The sequence below is a fragment of the Pristiophorus japonicus genome, chromosome 1, assembly GCF_044704955.1.
Source record: "Pristiophorus japonicus isolate sPriJap1 chromosome 1, sPriJap1.hap1, whole genome shotgun sequence".
NCBI classification, from domain to species: domain Eukaryota; kingdom Metazoa; phylum Chordata; class Chondrichthyes; family Pristiophoridae; genus Pristiophorus; species Pristiophorus japonicus.
In genome coordinates this window covers 102,597,512-102,616,847 of record NC_091977.1, presented here as the reverse complement: position 1 = coordinate 102,616,847, position 19,336 = coordinate 102,597,512, and the positions used below count along the sequence as shown (strand labels likewise).

Here is a 19,336-nt window from a genome sequence, read left to right as displayed (position 1 = left end):
TGTATTTTTGTTCTGTATAAGGGATGGAAACAATGCAGCAGAAATTTCCCTTCCAGTTGCTGGAACACAAGTCTGTAATCTCCATCCCTTTTGCTTGAATATTCCACGGTCACTTTGGTACAAAGTTCAGTTGGGAGGCCGAGTGCCCTTTTAACGCAGCAAAAGGCCTTAAAGTTATGAGAAAGACTATTGGAAGTGACCAAAGGTATGATTAAAGAGGTATGTTTTGAAGTGTGTTGCAAATGTGAGAAGTTATGTGACAAGGCAGAGTGATTCAAATTCCTAAGTGTATAGTCATGATGCTTGAAGATTCTGTCACTGATGAAATGGAGGAAGAAACACAGTAAACCATACTAACAGGAACGGAGGGTGCTAGCCTGGATATCGAACGAAATGATGTTGGTAGAATGAGGCCATAAAGCAATTAATAGGTCAGCAAGAAAAGGTGTGATGGATGAGTGGCATTCAGTATAGGATGCAGATGGCAGAGTTCCGGATGAGTCTGCTACGTGTTCTTTTTCCCCACCCAGATACTAGATAATTTGGAAGAACTGGTTCTGCTCAGTTTGCTGTCTTATTGACTACTATGGTATTATTTCTCTGACTCAGCATTCAGCTGAACCGGAATAAGTTGCACAACCAAACAACCAAACAAATCTCTCATAATTCTCAGTCACTGATACAGTGGCTGTGACCTAGGCCCTTCTATAACCAAAGGAAGCAGAGTTGGGTGTTTCAGACAGCATTATGCCAGGAGGCTCAGCTGGCAAGCATCATGCAAACAAGCAACTCGGCACTGGTAAGGGCAGAAATGGTTGCAATAATTACTCTTAAGTGCACAACAAAATTCTCCCAATAATGTTACCCAGTCTGAAAAACTAAATCAGATTTTAGATCTTTAATCCTTTAATCGGTCTGGAAACTAGGTATAGTAACCATGATGTCTTGGTACGGTTACATTTCTGATATCTCTGTGACAAGACCTGTGCAAATCAACATATATATCATGAGACACTGCAATGTGAGTTAGCTTACACATGGCCTTAAGAGGGGTTAGGAAGATAATGATAAAGGTATTCAGGTGACCCTTTAAGCTTTAGGTGTGCATCTGTTACTGGCAGATTAACTGGTCATTCATCTCATTGCTGATTGTTGGATCTTGCTATGCAAGAGAGAGGGACACAGGGGTGGGGGGGTGGGGGGGGGGAGAGGAGAGGGGGGGGTGAGAGAGAAGAGGGGGGAAAAGAAAAAGACACGGGAAGGGGGAAGAGAGCGGAGGACATGGCGGGAGTAAGGTGGGGGGGGAAATGCGGGATGGGAGAGAGGGAACTCAGGGAAGACGGAACACGTTCTTTCAAACCCCTTTACACCCACACGCAATTTCTCGGAAAGCTCAGTGTGTGTTACAAGGGACATCGTTGGAGTGGATGAAATCCAGAAGTCACGATACTGTCACTACTCACTTCATACCCAATAAACCCGTTAACAATCCATGACCCGCACACAATCACACAATGGCCCATCTATGACGGGCAGGGTGTGCGCGGGGTAAGGGACTTTGGCTGGAACTTGGTGGCTTTTGAGGAGATCTATCCTCTGTGGCTTCTGAAGTCAAAATGGATCGAATTACAATTTGCAAAGTCAGAACTTGGGCTGGGCGGTTCCAGTTACACATTCGAGATAAACTTCAGGGTGTGGCTTACCCTCCAAGGGAACCAATCAGCAATAGGTCACATGATAATGGAGAGCCAATCAGAGACAAAGCGGCCATTTTGGTAGTACAAATAAACACACCCATAAATTTAAGTTGGTCTTTCATGGCTCAGGAGCAAAAACAGATTGAAGGACAATAGCTTGTATTGGTATTGGCAGCAAACATATGGGGAGGAGGCCTTACCCCTGAGTTTACAGGGAACACCGCTTATACCTGCAGCTCTCTGAGGCATAGTGGGTTAGAAGGCTGCGCTTCCAAAAAGAAGTGTTGACAGAGATACCCCAGGTCATAAAGGCAGACCTACAGCCTACCAGCGGCAACAGGACTGCACTGCCTGTTGAGGTGAAGGTGACTGTGGCACTTGCCTCTATGCCTCCGGCTCCTTTCAGGCATCAGCAGGGAACATACGGTCCATCTCGCAGCATGCTACACATTGCTGCATTCGCCAGGTGACTACTGTACTGTACACACGCAGGATGGACTTCATAAACTTCCCAATGACCAAGGAGACCCAGAATGAGATGGCTGTAGGTTTTGGATGGTTTGCTGGCTTCCCCAAGGTTCAGGCTGCCATTGACTGTATGCACATCGCCCTGCGAGCTCAGTTACAGATTCCAGAAGTTTTCCGAAACCGAAAGGGATTCCACTCCATGAACGTACAGATCCGTATGCGACCATACTGCGCATCATGGCAGTCAATGCCCAATATCCAGAGAGCATCCATGATGTTTTCATCTTGCGTGAGAGCACTGTTTCAGACATGTTCCAGCTTCAACCACAAGGCCAGAGCTGGATGCTGGAGAACAAAGGTTACGGCCTCGCCACCTGCCTCATGATCCGCCTCCCTCGGACAGAAACTGAGCATCGCTATGAGAGCCATGCAGCCACACGCAATATCGTCGAACAGACAATTGGAGTGCTCAAGCAGCGTTTCTAATGCCTGGAGCACTCTGGAGGCTGCCCGCAATACTCCCCTCAGCAGGTCTCTGAGTTCATTGTGATGTGCTGCATGCTACACAACTTAGCCATCATGAGGGGACAGGATTTGCCAATGGGGACTGCAGGACCACCTCAGGAGGGGGCCGGGGGAGGAGGAAGAGAAGCCTGGCGAGGAACCCATGCCACCACCACAACCACAGGGGATGCCTCGTGGAGCTTTCGCTGCTGCAAAAGCCTTATGTCAGCAGCTCATCATTGAACGCTTTGCTTCAAGAGTGAATGGCACGTTTGACCATTGCCTGGTCACTCTATCCCACCATGTTGACTATTCCCCCTATTATTCTGCAAATGAGATACTACACAGGAATGGTTAAGGTGAACAAAATAATTTATTAAACATTGTAAACTTTGTAAAATTTATTAAACATTGTGAATTTTTATAACTTTCTGAACAGAATTGGGAAACTTTGAAAACTTTAATAAAATAACAAAACAGCCCCTGCCCCACTGTCTTTTACCACCAACTCTTCCCCTCCACCCCTACCCTTATCCCCCTTCCTCGCCTGATGCCCCGACCCAACGTGGCACCAAGAGTTCGTGCAGCAAGGCGGCCAGAGTCCTACTGAATTGGAGGGAGAAACATTGGAGACGCTGTCTGGGAACGCACTGGATCAGCTCGTGGTATGGAAGGCCCGGCTTCTGACTGGCGAGCCTCTTGATTGGCGTCGCTAGTCACAGGTGGTGTGGGTCTGGGTGTCACACTGGGGACTGCAGTGTGACTGGTGGAGGCCACCAGCCTCGTGTGGGCATTGATGGCCTCGCAGGTTCTATGGCTCGCACCGACAATCTGCGACCCTACCTCCGTAATGGTTGCAGTGAGTTTCTCGATGCTCGCGGTAATTCTACCCAGGACATCAAGGATGCTCTCACTGGAGGGTCCCACCATGCCCAGCTCCGCGTCTGCCTGTCTGTCAGCAGACCGACTTTGCCGACTCACCCTCCAGAGAGACGGCATACGGGATTCGACCCCAGAATTGCTTTGCTGCACGCCATTAGTCCCAGGAGCCTCGGAGGTCTCAAAGCCCGAGAATGTAAGATCATCCTCGGATGAGGTGTTTGCCGGTGGCAAAAGAGGTGTCGAGTGCATCTGCCCCTCCCCCAGAGTAGGCTGATCACTGAACTCCTCTTCCTCTTCCTCACCCACATGATGGCCTGACGTGGAGGGTTGATGTGAGGGATGCGGCACCTGTGACTGGTCATCTGGAAGTAGAAAGCAACAGACGAGTGGTTAGCAGCAGGGAAGGGGGCAGGGTGACATGAGGAAGATCACATAGCACAGGCTCATTTGAAGGGCTGCCGCTACTCCATTATATGTAGTCCACAGATACTGCTTGACATTGCCCCAACCCAGCCCAGGGAGCGTGCAGGACTTACCCTCAGTATCCAAGCGAGGGTCAGCACCCACACGGGCAGTTGCCCAACCTGAGACGCCGATGAGACCTGCCACTCGTCCTCCAGGTCGGTGAGTGGTAGGATCTGAGGCGGACTGCCGCCTGTCCGCAGCTGCTCCCAGCGATTGTTCGTGACTTCTTTGTCTGCAAAGATGAAAAAGGGAATGCTTTCAAGAGGGTCCATCTGCTCTTGTGGCACACACAGATAGCCACCAAAGCACTTATACCATACTGTGTGAATGTAATACAGTCCTTTGTTTAATGGCCTTGGAAGTTGCACGTGGTTCTCAGGAGGACATCAAAGTGCAGAAACATCTTTTGAGATCTCAGAAAGCAATCTTAATAATGTGTAAAGATCATTCATGGCAAATAGGGTACTAAACAAATAAATAGTGTGTCAGATTTATAATTTAAGTAATGAAGGAGTGCATCAATAAAAATTGTACTCACTCTAACGACCCTCGAAAGATCACTGAATTTCTTTCGGCACAGTGTTGCACTTCTTACAATAGTGTCGGAGGCAAAGACCTCCTCTGCAATTTGCCTCCATATTCTGTTAAAAATTGATGGGAGGGGTCTAGATCCACCTCTCCTGTACAATTCAGGCCATCTCCGCTCCACAGTCCCCACTGGAGCTTCGTTTGCCTCTGGGCTAAGTCGCCTGGCACGCTGTCTTGACTCCTCGTCCTCCATCATCAAAATCCCAAAGTAAAATGGCTGATTCAGCTCCGGGTGTACTACGCATGTACGCGGTCACTCCCTGCATTAGTGTTTGCAATCAGACAGCAGATCGGATGCGCGGGAAGAAACAAAATAAAAGTTTTGCGCATGCGCAGAAGGGACTATTTTTTTCAAGGTGGAGGTTTCGGCTGTGAAGCACAAAATCTGTTGCGCAACGCCGGAGTTAGCGCCAACGCTCGTCGGCAACTTTCATTTGGCGAAAATTGCGTGCTCTAGCGCTAACGCTAACCTGACAATAAAAAAAAAATGTGGACGCGATTTGCACCCGGAAACAGGCGAAATCGCTAAAACCCGAAAATCCAGCCCATTAACTGCAACAATTATTGGTAGCTATACAAGGCATCTTGACATTAGTGACTACTAGCCATTCCCCTTGATGAACTGCTTAAGCAAGATGACTATAGTGACATTTTTTTCTTGAGGAATTTGTTCAGATTCCTGATGTCCAGGACAAGTGTGAACACTTATCATAGACTCATAGAAATTTACAGCACAGGAGACCATTCGGCCCATCATGTCCATGCTGGCCTATAACGAGCTATAAAGCCTAACCCCACTTTCTAGCTCTTAACCCATAACTCTAAGTTACAACACTTCAAGTCTATATCCGTGATGAGGGTGTCTGTCTCTACCACCCTTTCAGGCAGTGAGTTCCAGACCCTTACCACCCTCTGGGTGAAAAAAGTTATCCTCAACTCCCCTCTAATCCTTCTACCAATTACTTTAAATCTATGCCTCCTGGTTATTGACCTCTGCTAAGGGAAATAAGTCCTTCCTATCGATTCTATCTAGGCCACTCTTAAATTTATACACCTCAATTAAATCACCCCTCAACCTCCTCTGTTCCAAAGAAAACAACCCCAGCCTATCCAATCTTTCCTCATAGCTGAAATTGTCCAGTCTTGACAACATCCTCGTAAATCTCCTCTGTACCCTCCCTAGTGGAATCACATCTTTCCTATAATGTGACCAGAACTGTACGCAGTACTGTAGCCTAACTAGTGTTTTATACAGTTCAAGCATAACCTCCCTGCTCTTATATTCCATGCCTCGGCTAATAAAGTAAAGTATTCCATATGTCTTTTTAACTGACTTATCTACCTGACCTGCTACCTTCAAGGATCTGTGGACATGCACTCCAAGGTCCCTCTGTTCCTCTACACTTCTCAATATCCTCCCATTTATTGTGTATTCCCTTGCTCTGTTAGCCCCCCATGCCCAAATGCATTGTTCACACTTCTCCGGAGGGCAGGAGCAAAGCCTTCATCTATCCTGATCAGGAAACACCTGCTTAGTATTTGGATGCATTTTAAATTGCTCAACACTAAAGGTGCAGCACACTTGAGAACCAATACGGTATGCTATGGGTGGGATGTGAGTTTGTGCCATTTCTACACATACTAAAATCCTGATCTCACTCCTAACATCAGAGAAGTGGAAAGCTGAAGCCAAGCACTTCCCCACAAGTAGTGAGGCCCAGACATCACAAGCTACTCTCACATATCCTAGCATCCAACAACAGGATCGGACAGCAGGGATCCAGACCATCCAGCTGGGAACAATATGTGGTATGGAGAGGCTCTTAAAAGCACAACAGCAACCATGGCAATACAATCATCCCACAATTGTTCTTCGAGTTGAGGTATGCCCTTTTGAAGTGAAAGAATAAACAACTGTCAAAGTGTAAGCATCAGTTATCACTTCCATCAGGAAAACTGAACCCCAGTGAGCATCATAGTCTAGAGACATGGGATGCACAAGCAAGATCTGGCTCCTAGCTTTGTAAGACAAGAAGGTGTGATTTTCTTGTAAAGGGAAGGGCAATAAAAGAGGTGTTTAAAGCCCACTAAGACAGAAACCTTAGCTCAAAAGGACTGGTTCTTCCAAAAACTTTGTTGGGGGTTTGTTTCTTGCTGGACAAGTTTTCATAGCTTGCAAATTATCCTTAAACTTAATTAAAGGTTTCCTCCTTTCTCCTTTCAAACAGCTGTTCACCATCAAATGGCAAATGTGGCACTAGCATCTGGATGTCATTTGGCAATCCACACACACACACAGTCAAACATCATGTTGGCACAGGGAAAGGGCCCAGAGATTGGTAGAGAGAAACAGCCCATGGAGAAATTAAATCCGACATCAACCTAAAGTCTAATCAATTAGATGATATTTCTTACATGGGCAATAGTTGTTCACCATCTTAAGTAGGTAGTGCTAGCTGTAAAGACAACATTTAGCACAGTCTTCCCAGTACATCTGGAACTTCATGATACAAATGTATATTTACCAGTATGATAGTTACCAGCCACACTGCCCCCTACCCCCTCCCCCTTCCCCCCACCATCTAACAGAGCCCATTTGGCCAATTTTCTCTCCCCACTTTGACAGGTGCCAGACAAGTTCAATCCCTGAAATGCGCTGCACCCGAGGAGGACTCGGTGTATCCAGGCTTCCTGCCCAGGTCATTAGCATAATCCAAGTGCACTCCCATCACACATCTGCCCCGTGGCAGGGTCATACGCCAGGAAAGAAACAAGAACGTAGCTGCAGGTCTTAGAGGCGCAGCATTTCTAGCCACCAGTCTTCTGAGCTGCTGCTATCCTTCAGCTGCCAGGTGGCTCTGAGACATAAAGATCATGTTGGAGAAGAAAGAAAAATTAACTTTTTTCCAATGAACATCTTCAGTTCCACAGAGGTTTCAAGCACTCCATGGACAGACAGAGCAAAAAGTGAGATGGGAAGAATGGGACCTTCCAACTTTATTAACCTACTGCGCCTACCTCGATTTTAAAATTCTCATCCTCATGTTTAAATCCCTTTATGTCCTCGGCCCTGCCTACTTCTGTAACCGTCCCCAGCCCCTAGAGCCCCCCAAGAATGCCATGTTTGTCCAACTCTAGACTCTCCCTTCGCCCCACAATTGGCAGCTGTGCCTTCAGCTAACAGGGCAGTAAAGCTTTAGAATTCCCTCTGTACAGCTCTCCGTCTCTCTCTCTCCTTCTTTAAGACGCTGCTTAAAACCTATCTCTTTGACCAAGCATTTGTCAATTTTTGACTAATGACTCTCCTGTGAAGCGCTTTGGGACATTTTTACTTTGTTAAAGGTGCTATATAAATGCAGGTTGCTGTTGCAGACGTAGTCCCAGTAACATCCATTCAGGCAAGCACAGGAAATTCCAGGGTAGTATAGTGGGGCAATGGTCTGCCATAACGGGTCTCTACGCCCTTTTCACTGCAGCTAGGAAGTGAACATTCACCACGCACAGTGAAGAGGAAAACTAGCCCTTATAGGTTCAGATTTTATGTCTGAGGATGTCAGGTTACTAGAACCCTCTTGAGGTACTGTTATGATACAGAACTCTACTTAGTAAATTCCAAAGTTATGAAAGGGGAAAGTCTGCTTAAAATACTTCTCCCTTTCTAGATAGTGAAAGGTACCTGTGACAATACACCTTCCTGACAAATATTTATAGCATAATAAACAAACGCAATTCAAGAATTCAGAAAAATATTAAACGTAACAACATTTACCTATTACACCCTTAACATACATTTAGCAACTTTCCTTGCACACGCCACTCTTTTCTCAGCAGCCTTGGGCTTTCCTTGTGGTCTGTTCTGGCAGCTCCTATCCTTAAGCTCATCCTTCAGTATCGTGCTAACTCTGTGTTCCCCGCTACTACTGTTATAATTTTCCACAAGCATTATTTTTACCACCAGGCCTCTCAGACCTCTCCTACCAGGCAACCATTGACCACTCTGCATGCCAGAATCCCACACTGCCAAAATCCCAATGACTCCACTCACTGTCCATAATGGCACGGGATGCCAGCTAGTAGTAATTTTTTTTAAAGTATTGTTTATGAAACTTCCTCGAATGTTTCAGGCTTCATGTTCATCAGCCATTTTGGGTCACTGCCTCTTGAAGCCGATCTGATAACGACACTAATAGGGGCGGTGCAGCCCGTGTCCTCAAGTGAAGCAATTAATTTCAACTGGGAGTTGCCCCAGATACACTTGGCACTGAAGACATATGCTACTGGCTAGGTACTATCACATATTCTCCTCAACTTTGTGACTTCATACAATAGCCCAAGTCCGGAATCAATCTTGAAGAATTCCATAACACAGTATTCCACATCATAGGCAGTCCCTCGGAATCAAGGAAGACTTGCTTCCACTCCTAAAGTGAGTTCTTTGGTAGCTGAACAGTCCAATATGGGAGCCACAGACCCGGTCACAGGTGGGACAGAAATTCGTCGGGGGAAGGGGGGGGGACTGATTTATCACACGCGCCTTCCGTTGCCTGCGCCTGACCTCTTCACGCTCGCGGTGTTGAGATTCGAAGTGCTCAACGCTCTTCCGGATGCACTTTCTCCACCTTGAGCGGTCTTCGGCCAGGGACTCCCAGGTGTCAGTGGTGATGTCGCATTTCACCAGGGAGGCTTTGAGGGTTTCCTTGTAACGTTTCCGCTGCCCAGCTTTGGCTCGTTTGCCGTGAAGGAGCTCCGCATAGAGCAATTACTTAGGGAGTCTCGTGCCTGGCATGCGAACTATGTGTCCTGCCCAGCGAAGCTGATCGAGTGTGGTCAGTGCTTCAATGCTGGGGATGTTAGCCTGGGCGAGGACACTGATGTTGGTGCGCCTGTCCTCCCAGGGGATTTGCAGGATCTTGCGGAGACATCATTGGTGATATATCTCCAGCGACTTGAGGTGTCTTCTGTACATCGTCCATGTCTCTGATCCATACAGGAGGGCAGGTATTACTGCAACCCTGTAAACCATGAGCTTGGTGGTAGTATATTGAAGTTTCAAATATCCTGTGACACTATGCTAGCTACTTCTATTATTACATGATTTCACTAAATTCATTTTCATATTTTACGATGGTAAAGATATGTATGTGTTGAGAAATGGAGCCCGTTTTCAGTACTCACATGCTAAGTTATCAAAAATACACAAGCTTGTGATGTGGGCTATTCAAAAAAACTTAAAGGAAGATGATGTTCATCAGAAACCAATATACCATCTAAAAGGTATCACTGGTACACTGTGAAATCATTAACTGAATCATGGACCGTTATTCTTCAAAAAGTGGCATTCAATTGTAATTAACTGTTATGCAGCACAGGTGCTGATAACTAAACCAGTTAGAAAAAAAAAACGGCACAACAGCATGGCGGTTATGGTACTGGGCTAGCAACCTTGCAGTTGTGAACTCAAATTCCAACTGAATTCAATGAATATAGTAGTTTCTGGGCTGGCACCAGAAAAATATAACCATGAAAGCGAGTTCACTAATGTCCTTCAGGGAAAGAAAAATGCTACCCTACCTAGCCTGATCTACACGTGACCCCAATCCAACTCTATGTGATGGATTCTTAATGTTCTCTGAAGTAGCCGAGTCAACCACACAAGCACTGCATTTGTAATCCATAGAGATTCAAAATTAGAAACAAACATATAGCACTACTGGTTCATGCAGCGACTATTATAACCTGTAGGACCATTATCTGTATCTTTAAAAAACCGTCCTTAATAATCTTTGAAATAGCTTTCATAACACACTGCCACGAGCACAATGTACAAGATTTATTGGATTTGTGACAAATGACAATAGAAAGAGGATGAGGACAAGTGAAAGAATGCAACAGAAAGAGCAAGGGATAGAAACGGACGGATGGAGTGAGAGAGAGAGAAAAAACAAAGAAAGTTAGAGAGAAAGAAAGAGGAAAGAAGGAGCGGAGAGAAGAGAGAAAAAAAAAAGTTTTTTGCCTGCCTGTTTTGGGTGTAAAGCTATGAATTAAAATGAAAATTCTCCATAGATTACATGCAAAAACGCAAAGATCCCATTACTATGGTATTTAGAGTACAATGTTTCTCTTAAACCAATGTGTCTTGAAGAGTCAATTCTCATAAGTAATAAATTCTGGATGCATTTATAGGCATCCACTTTGAAATGTTTATGATGCCACCAGGTCAGTGTCCGTAATCAACACTACAATCCGAGGGCAAGGTACAAACTTGCAAGTGGAAAAACCTACTAATTACCCAGTTCAAAACCTTACAACCTTTTATTTCAAAGAGTCAGGAAATTAGGCTACTTGATTGGCTAGGAAGTCTCATGTGACATCTCTACCAATCCAGAGAAAGCCCCCTTTCATAATAAATCAAAGTTACAGGAAATACATTCCTGTTAGCATTAAGTATGGCCCGGTTCCCAACTGGCCGCACTGAGATCCAACAAAACAAAACAAATAGGAACAGTCTCTCTGCTACTATTAACTTACTATTTGTCCCAATCTGTGTAACAGATTGTCTCTGGCTATGGCTTCAATGATTCTTTCCTTCCGTGAGTTGCTTACCATATGCTGTATAGCTCCATAAATCTGCTTCAGGAACTCTTGTAATTTAGGCAGGTGTAGGCAGACATCTTGCTGGGATTCAAAAGTGGTGGTCTGGCCCCACTCAACAGTCTTATTCAACCAGTATTCAAAGCTGGAATCTGGAATGGAAGTTCCTTTGGCCATACCACAAGCCACAAAACTCAAAATCAACTTTTAATGGTCATTTAAAAGGAAAGGATTCTTCCGCTAACACTGTGGAATCTGCAAAAGAATGAAGGGAATTTTTAATATTTTTTCAATGAGGCTTCTGAACAGTTTTTTGAAAATCAGAGAGGTATAAATATAATGAACCTTTTGTGCCAAAACAGCAGCAACTGACTTCTAATAAGTAAATTACTTTAAAATGTGTTGCCCAGCTGGGGCTCAAATTTTTACCATCTGAATTTGTCATCACCAGCATTTCATTACAACAGCAATAAAATACTGCTTTGTACAAAGTAACAATTCAACCATAATTTTGAAACATGTATATGACACAAACATTTTAACCCTTCATGTCTATCGTATGTCAGAGCCTTTGATTTATTCACAAAACATTATTTTTTTTAAATATGAGACAGCCATTGTTAAAATAGTTACCTTTGTTGACATTGATGGAGACACAGCGAGGGAAGGGAGAAATTACAGTAAAGGTTTCAAAGGAAAACAATTCTAGATTTCTGGCATTTCACAAGCCTATACAGAGTGATAAATAACAATGTGGTACTAAACTGTAACAAAATCAAGATGCAGATGAGGACATAAAGCACACAAGCATTGCCTGAGCAGTTCATACAGTTTCAATCTCAGTTTTGTAGTCAGTAATGAAAATTGACCAATTACCAATTGAACGGTATTGAACTATATATGCTATATAGCCCGAGAGAAGAAAAAGATCTGATTGGACCTGGCCCCTGGGTCACTAGGGCTAAAATAGCCTTTTCTTATTCCTACCTTGGTAAAACCCTTCCCCCAGCCTGTCAAGTCTCTGGTCTTTTTTACTTTACCCATGCAGGAATCCAGCCTCCCCAGTTGTTATTTAGCTTGTCCAGTGGATAAATGTAGCTTTGAGATTTCACTGGGTCACAGCAACAAACTATCCAAGCTGCAATACCAGTTAACAACTTGCAGCAGTCAACAGGCCTCCAAGGTCTAGTATAAATATAAAAATATATTTCTATAGGATACAATAATACTAACAAAGAGCACAATCCAAGGCAAAATCTCCTATTTAAAAAAGTCACACTATCTAGTCCAGGGTGAACAAACTACTGCATATGGGAAATTTCTAGCCCCAAATCCTTAGTAATGTGGACCACAAAACTCCAGTAAAGTATTTATGTTAGTGCTTCTATTTCTTACTCGCTGGTTTCTCCTGTTTAAATTTCATAGACTTGAAAGTACAAGTCCTGTTACTTCATGATAAATAATTCCTAATTCAGAGCACCAAGATGTTGATATGCACAGCCGTGATACATGCAAATTTATGAGATATAAATTATACAGATAGTCCACAAAGTTCCACAGTATATATTGAGCAGCCTACAAAGCAAAAGCTTAAACACTCCTGATATGTCAATGATCTGAAACAATGCCATTGAATAGCGCTAGGCTCCAAAACAGTAAACCCTTCCTTCTACAGAATGAAAACAAAGATTGTAAAAAAAACTGGTGTTTATATAAAACACTTTAAAACTGCTTATGTAGGTGTCAGCAGAGATGCAGGGGCAGATTTTTAAAATTTAATGTAAATCTATGGGCCCAAATTTGGCTCACCCGTGTTTTCGGCGCACTCACGTGAGATGCGCCGACTTCCTCGGCTTAAAACGGCACCAAAAAGATGTTCCCGGATTCTGGCCCCTCTGTTGACTCTCCCGGGGCTTGGCGCAGCGTGGCGATTCCATTGGGGGAGGCAGAGCTAGAGCCCTGCACATGAATGAGTGCCGACAGGGGTGCGGAGCTAGGGCCCTGCCTGTGAAAGAGTACCGGCAGCGCTGCGCATTGGAGCGTTCGCACATGCGCAGCAGCGAATAACATTGGCAGTCAGCCAGTTCCCTGTGCTCTCCCGCCCGCACCTATCCCCGGCCGAGTGGCCTCTCGCACCGGCCGGCCCGCTGACTTCCTGGGCCCGAGTTAGGAAGATAGGATTTAAGTTTTATTTTTTATTTCTTCTTGATGGTTTTTATGCTTCTTGAATGTTGTTGTGCTTTGTAAGGTCATCAGCGCTTCCCTTCCCGCCCCTATCTCTGGCTACCTGCGCTGATTTCCTAACTCTCCGCAAGGGTTACAAGTGGCCACATACGCTGGCCTAAGTTAGTTTGGAGCAACTATTAGCTGTCCAAAGTGGCTTAAATGGCCAAAACTGGCGTAGGTGGCTGGTAACACCCCCTTTTGAAGAAGACTAAACGAAACCAAAAAAATCCTAACTAACTCACTTACACTGGCACAAATTGAATATGCAAATTGGGGATTTTTAAGATACTCTAGAAAAATCAAGTTGCTCTAAAAAAAACAGATCAAGTCCAAGACAATTTTGGGCCTATGATTCTAGCACAGACAATACCAGAGTAAAACTAGAAACTTCAACCCACCTAAATGACAAAAGCAACAGATTAGATAGAAGCAGGATTTTAAGTAACACCCAAAAATTATTTTAGGAAAAAATAGAATTATGACTTTAGACATATCTTTCATCGACATTGTAATGTTTAATTGAGCATTCAACAAGCATTTAGCCTTTTGCGCTTTTAATATATTTTTTGGTGAATTTTGTGCTAATGCTAAAGGATGTTATGAGAAATGGAACACATTTCCACTTTTGGATCCCAGTGGCAGCATTAAGCACTCCCAAGTTAGGAATAGCACGGGCCAGGTCAAGTACAGCACAGGATAAACTTATTTTTATGCTGCAACAAAAATGTGCTTTAAACCAACCTCAGGACACACCTCGTGTGATTTGATCAATCACTAATTAGTGCCAAATTATATATTGTTCTATGCTGTGAAATCGTGCCCACTAGAAACTAGTTTAAGAGTGCCCAAATTCAAATTGCAGTCAGTGCACACGTTAGTGTTGTCACAAAGTGACTGGGCTCGCTCCAGCGGCGGCAGATGGGCCTCTCCTCCACGATGGCGTCTGGACCTCTCCTTCCCCACTGGTGACCTCCTCCTCAACAGCAACTGGGTCTCCTCTTCTATGAAGATGATTGGCCTCCCCTCCTCCTTCAGCGATGACTGGAGCTCTCCTTCCCCATTAATGACCTGGCCTCTTCTCCTCCTCCTCCAACACGTGGTGAGTACCATGGCTATGACCACCCTGACCTTCCACTCTGAACTCCAGTGGGCCACTGACCCTCCCAATGCCTGCCCCCAACCAGGCCTCGGGCCACCTACCATCAAGGGCGGTACTCAGCGCAGAGCTTGCAGCCAACATCTCGCCGTAGGCAACTAGGCCCATACTGCAGTGCCTGGTCTCCAGTCGTCTTGGACCCCCTTGCCACTGGACCAAGACCTTGCTCAGCTAAGCCCATGTGGTAGCCGGTGTGCAACGACCACCCCACGTTAAAAGAACTCACACGCAGGCATCTTCCACTCCTTTAACATGAAGTTCAGGACCTGGAACGTCAGGACCCTCATGGACAACTCCAACAACGACAGGCCAGAACGCCGCACCACCATAGTTGCTCGGGAATTTGGACGCTTTGATATCAACATTGCTGCCCTAAGCGAGACCAGGCGTGCAGGGGAAGGCCAGCTCAAGGAACAAGATGGAGGTTACACCTTCTTCTGGAAATGGAAACCAGAGGAAGAACGCCGCCTCCATGGAGTCGGCTTCACTATCAAAAATGAGCTGGTCAACCGCCTGAAAGACTCCCCCTGCGGGGCTAACGAACGTATCATGACACTTCGACTCACCCTATCCCGGAACCAGTGCACCACAGTCATCAGTGCGTACGTCCCAACACTCGATGCGACGGATGAGACAAAAGAAGGTTTTTACTCCAACCTCGAAAAATCCCTGTCCCGCGTCCGTGCGGACGGCAAACTGATCCTCCTCAGCAACTTCCAACACCAGGGTCGGCAAGGACACAGTCCTCTGGGGAGGCGTGATTGGCAGAGGCGGGGGTAGGGAAAGCCAACTTCAGCAGTACCCTACTCCTGACAAAATGTCTAGAACATGAATTTGTCATCAACACCTTGTTCCGCTAGAGGGACAAATACAAGGTATCGTGGCAACACCCTCGCTCCAAACACTGGCACCTGCTCGACTAGGTCATTGTCCGAGCCAGGGATCGCAAGGATGTGCGCATCACCTGTGCCACGACAGGAGCTGATGACTGCTGGATGGACCACCATCTAATCCGATCCATCGACATCAACATAGCCCCAAAGCGGAAGGGGAAACAGACGCAGTGCCGCAAAAAAGTCAATGCCAGGGCACTTAAAGATCCAGTTAAGAGAGCCCTATACTGCCAGCGCCTCACAGCTAACCTGGCGTGCCTTGATGAGCCCAAGACGCAGAATGCCCACAGCGCTTGGTCTGCCCTCCAAGCTTCTATAACCAGTGCCTGCGAAGAGACGCTCGGTCACTCAACCAGGAAACACCAGGATTGGTTTCATGAGAATGACCAGGAGATCCAAGAGCTAATAGATTGCAAGCGCAGGGCATTTCTGAGCCTTAAACAGCAACCCAACTCGGGAGCAGCAAGGCAGCATTACAAACGGCTTAAGACTGAGGTCCAACAAAAAACCTGGGACCTAAAGAACAGATGGTGGGTGGAGAAAGCACAGAAGATACAACAGCTGGCCGACAGCCATGATGTGCGAGGATTCTTCATCGCCGTCAAGGCCACCTACACTCCAAATACTCAAGGCCCCACCCCACTGCTGGCCAAGAACGGGAAACCCTCACCAAGGACACCGAGGCAGTCAGGGCCCGCTGAAATGAGCACTTCAAAGATCTCCTCAATCAAGACTCTGCCTTTGACTCGAGTGTTCTCGACTCCATCCCGCAGCATGCTACCCGCCACCACCTCAGTAAAACCCAAGCACTGCACGAGGTAGAAAAAGCCATAAGACAGCTTAAGAACAAAATGGCTACGGGAGCGGATGGAATCCCCGCTGAGGCACTGAAACATAGAAACATAGAAAATAGGTGCAGGAGTAGGCCATTTGGCCCTTCGAGCCTGCACCACCATTCAATAAGATCATGGCTGATCATTCCCTCAGTACTCCTTTCCTGCTTTCTCTCCATATCCCTTGATCCCCTCAGCCGTAAGGGCCATATCTAACTCCCTTTTGAATATATCCAATGAACTGGCATCAATAACTCTCTGCGGCAGGTTAACAACTCTCTGAGTGAAGAAGTTTCTCCTCATCTCAGTCCTAAATGGCCAACCGCTTATTCTAAGACTGTGTCCCCTGGTTCTGGACTTCCCCAACATCGGGAACAGTCTACCCGCATCTAACCTGTCCTGTCCCATCAGAATCTTATATGTTTCTATGAGATCCCCTCTCATCCTTCTAAACTCCAATGTATAAAGGCCCAGTTGATCCAGTCTCTCCTCATATGTCAGTCCTGTCATCCCAGGAATCAGTCTGGTAAACCTTTGTTGCATTCCCTCAATAGCAAGAACATTCTTCCTCAGATTAGGAGACCAAAACTGAACACAATATTCCAGGTGAGGCCTCACCAAGGCCCTGTACAACTGCAGTAAGACCTCCCTGCTCCTATACTCAAATCCCCTAGCTATGAAGGCCAACATACCATTTGCCTTCTTCACCACCTGATGTACCTGTATGCCAACTTTCAAAGACTGATGAACCATGACACCCAGGTCTCGTTGCACCTCCCCTTTTCCTAATCTGCCGCCATTCAGATAATATTCTATCCTCGCGTTTTTGCTCCCATAGTGGATAACCTCACATTTATCCACATTATACTGCATCTGCCATGCATTTGCCCACTCCCCTAAACTGTCCAAGTCACCCTGCAGCCTCTTAGCCTCCCCCTCACAGCTCACACCGCCACCCAGTTTAGTGTCATCTGCAAACTTGGAGATATTACACTGAATTCCTTCATCCAAATCATTGATGTATGGCGGAGAGGCACTGTTGGCGCGAATACATGACCTCATCTCTCTCATCTGGAGGGAGGAGAGCATGCCGGGAGATCTCAGAGATGCAGTGATCGTGACCATCTTTAAAAAAGGGGACATATCCGACTGCGGCAACTACAGAGGAATCTCCCAGTTATCAGCCAGAGAAAGTCGTCGCTAGAGTCCTCCTCAACCGTCTTCTCCCTGTGGCCGAGGAGCTCCTCCCGGAGTCACAGTGCGGATTTCGTCCCCTACGGGGCACAACGGGCATTATTTTTGCAGTGCGACAGCTGCAGGGAAAATGCAGGGAACAGCACCAGCCCTTATACACGGCCTTCTTCGACCTTACAAAGGCCTTTGACATTGTCAACCGCAAGGGTCTATGGAGCGTCTTCCTCCATTTCAGATGCCCCCAAAGGTTCGTCATCATCCTCCGCCTGCTCCACGACGACATGCAGGCCGTGATCCTTACCAACGGATCCATTGCAGACCCTATCCACGTCCGGACCGGGGTCAAACAGGGCTGCGTTATCGCCCCAACCCTCTTCTCAATCTTCCTCGCTGCCATGCTCCACCTCACAGTCAACAAGCTCCTCGCTGGAGTGGAACTAACCTACAGAACCAGTGGGAAGCTGTTCAACCTTCGTCGTCTCTAGGCCAGATCCAAAACCACCCCAACCTCTGTCGTTGAGCTACAGTACACGGACGATGCCTGCGTCTGCGCACATACAGAGGCTGAACTCCAAGTCATAATCAACGTATTTACCGAGGCATACAAAAGCATGGGCCTTACGGTAAACATCCGTATGTCAAAGGTCCTCCACCAGCTTGACCTCGCCGCACAGCACTGCCCCCAGTCATCAAGATCCACGGTGTAGCCCTGGACAACGTGGACCATTTCCCAATACCTCGGGAGCCTCCTATCAACAAGAGCAGACATCGACGACGAGATTCAACAATGCCTCCAGTGCGCCAGTACAGCCTTCGGCCGCCTGAGGAAAAGAGCGTTCGAAGACCAGGCCCTCAAATCTGCCACCAAGCTCATGGTCTACAGGGCTGTAGTAATACCCATCCTCCTTTATGGCTCAGAGACATGGACCATGTACAGTAGATACCTCAAGTCCCTGGAGAAATACCACCAATGATGTCTCCACAAGATCCTACAAATCCCCTGAGAGAACAGATGCACCAACGTTAGGGTCCTCGACCAGGCCAACATCCCCAGCATTGAAGCACTGACCACACTTGATCAGCTCCGCTGGGCAGGCCACACTGTTCGCATGCCAGACATGAAACTCCCAAAGCAAGCGCTCTACTCAGAACTCTTTCACGGCAAACGAGCTAAAGGTGGGCAGAGGAAACATTACAAGGACAACCCTCAAAGCCTCCCTGATAAAGTGCAACATTCCCACTGGCACCTGGGAGTCCCTGGCCAAAGACCGCCCTAAGTGGAGGAAGTGCAGCCGGGAGGGCGCTGAGCACCTCGAGTCTCATTGCCGAGAGCATGCAGAAATCAAGCGCAGGCAGCGGAAAGAGCGTGCGGCAAATCTGTCCCACCCACCCTTTCCCTCAACAACTATCTGTCCCACCTGTGACAGGGACTGTGGTTCTCGTATTGGACTGTTCAGCCATCTAAGGACTCATTTTTGGAGTGGAAGCAAGTCTTCCTCGATTCCGAGGGACTGCCTATGATCAAAATACTGAAAAGTGGATATAAAAATCACTTAAGACAACACACTTTAATGCCATACCAATATAATTTTTGTGTGATCCTCTCAATTCATCTCAAATTGTGCATATCACTATCAGTACCAATGTTAGACCTGTAATCATTGGTACGAACACAAAACACGCTTTCCCGGTACAACTAGAATTTTGAAGGAAAAGGATCTATAATTGTACTGCTGAGTGTTTTCCCACAATTTAAGTAAGCATAATATAAAATTTCTGTCAAAATTCCATTGCGTAAAGATTTCACATGCTCATCCTTATTCTTCATTAAAAATCTAG

At 46.3% G+C, this 19,336-nt stretch overlaps 1 protein-coding gene across 4 annotated transcripts in view; it reads right to left on the bottom strand.

The window, feature by feature from the left end:
- fancc (FA complementation group C) overlaps positions 1 to 19,336 on the bottom strand; it is a 330,390-nt gene that overhangs the window by 301,430 nt on the left and 9,624 nt on the right. For 3 of the 4 annotated variants that reach the window (XM_070882002.1, XM_070881996.1, XM_070882020.1), the window contains exon 2: positions 11,133 to 11,450. In XM_070882002.1, the coding sequence (XP_070738103.1) occupies positions 11,133 to 11,372 (240 nt within the window). In that variant the 5' untranslated portion in view covers positions 11,373 to 11,450. The remainder of the gene's footprint in view (positions 1 to 11,132; positions 11,451 to 19,336) is intronic. The other variant, XM_070882011.1, reaches the window with a different exon arrangement.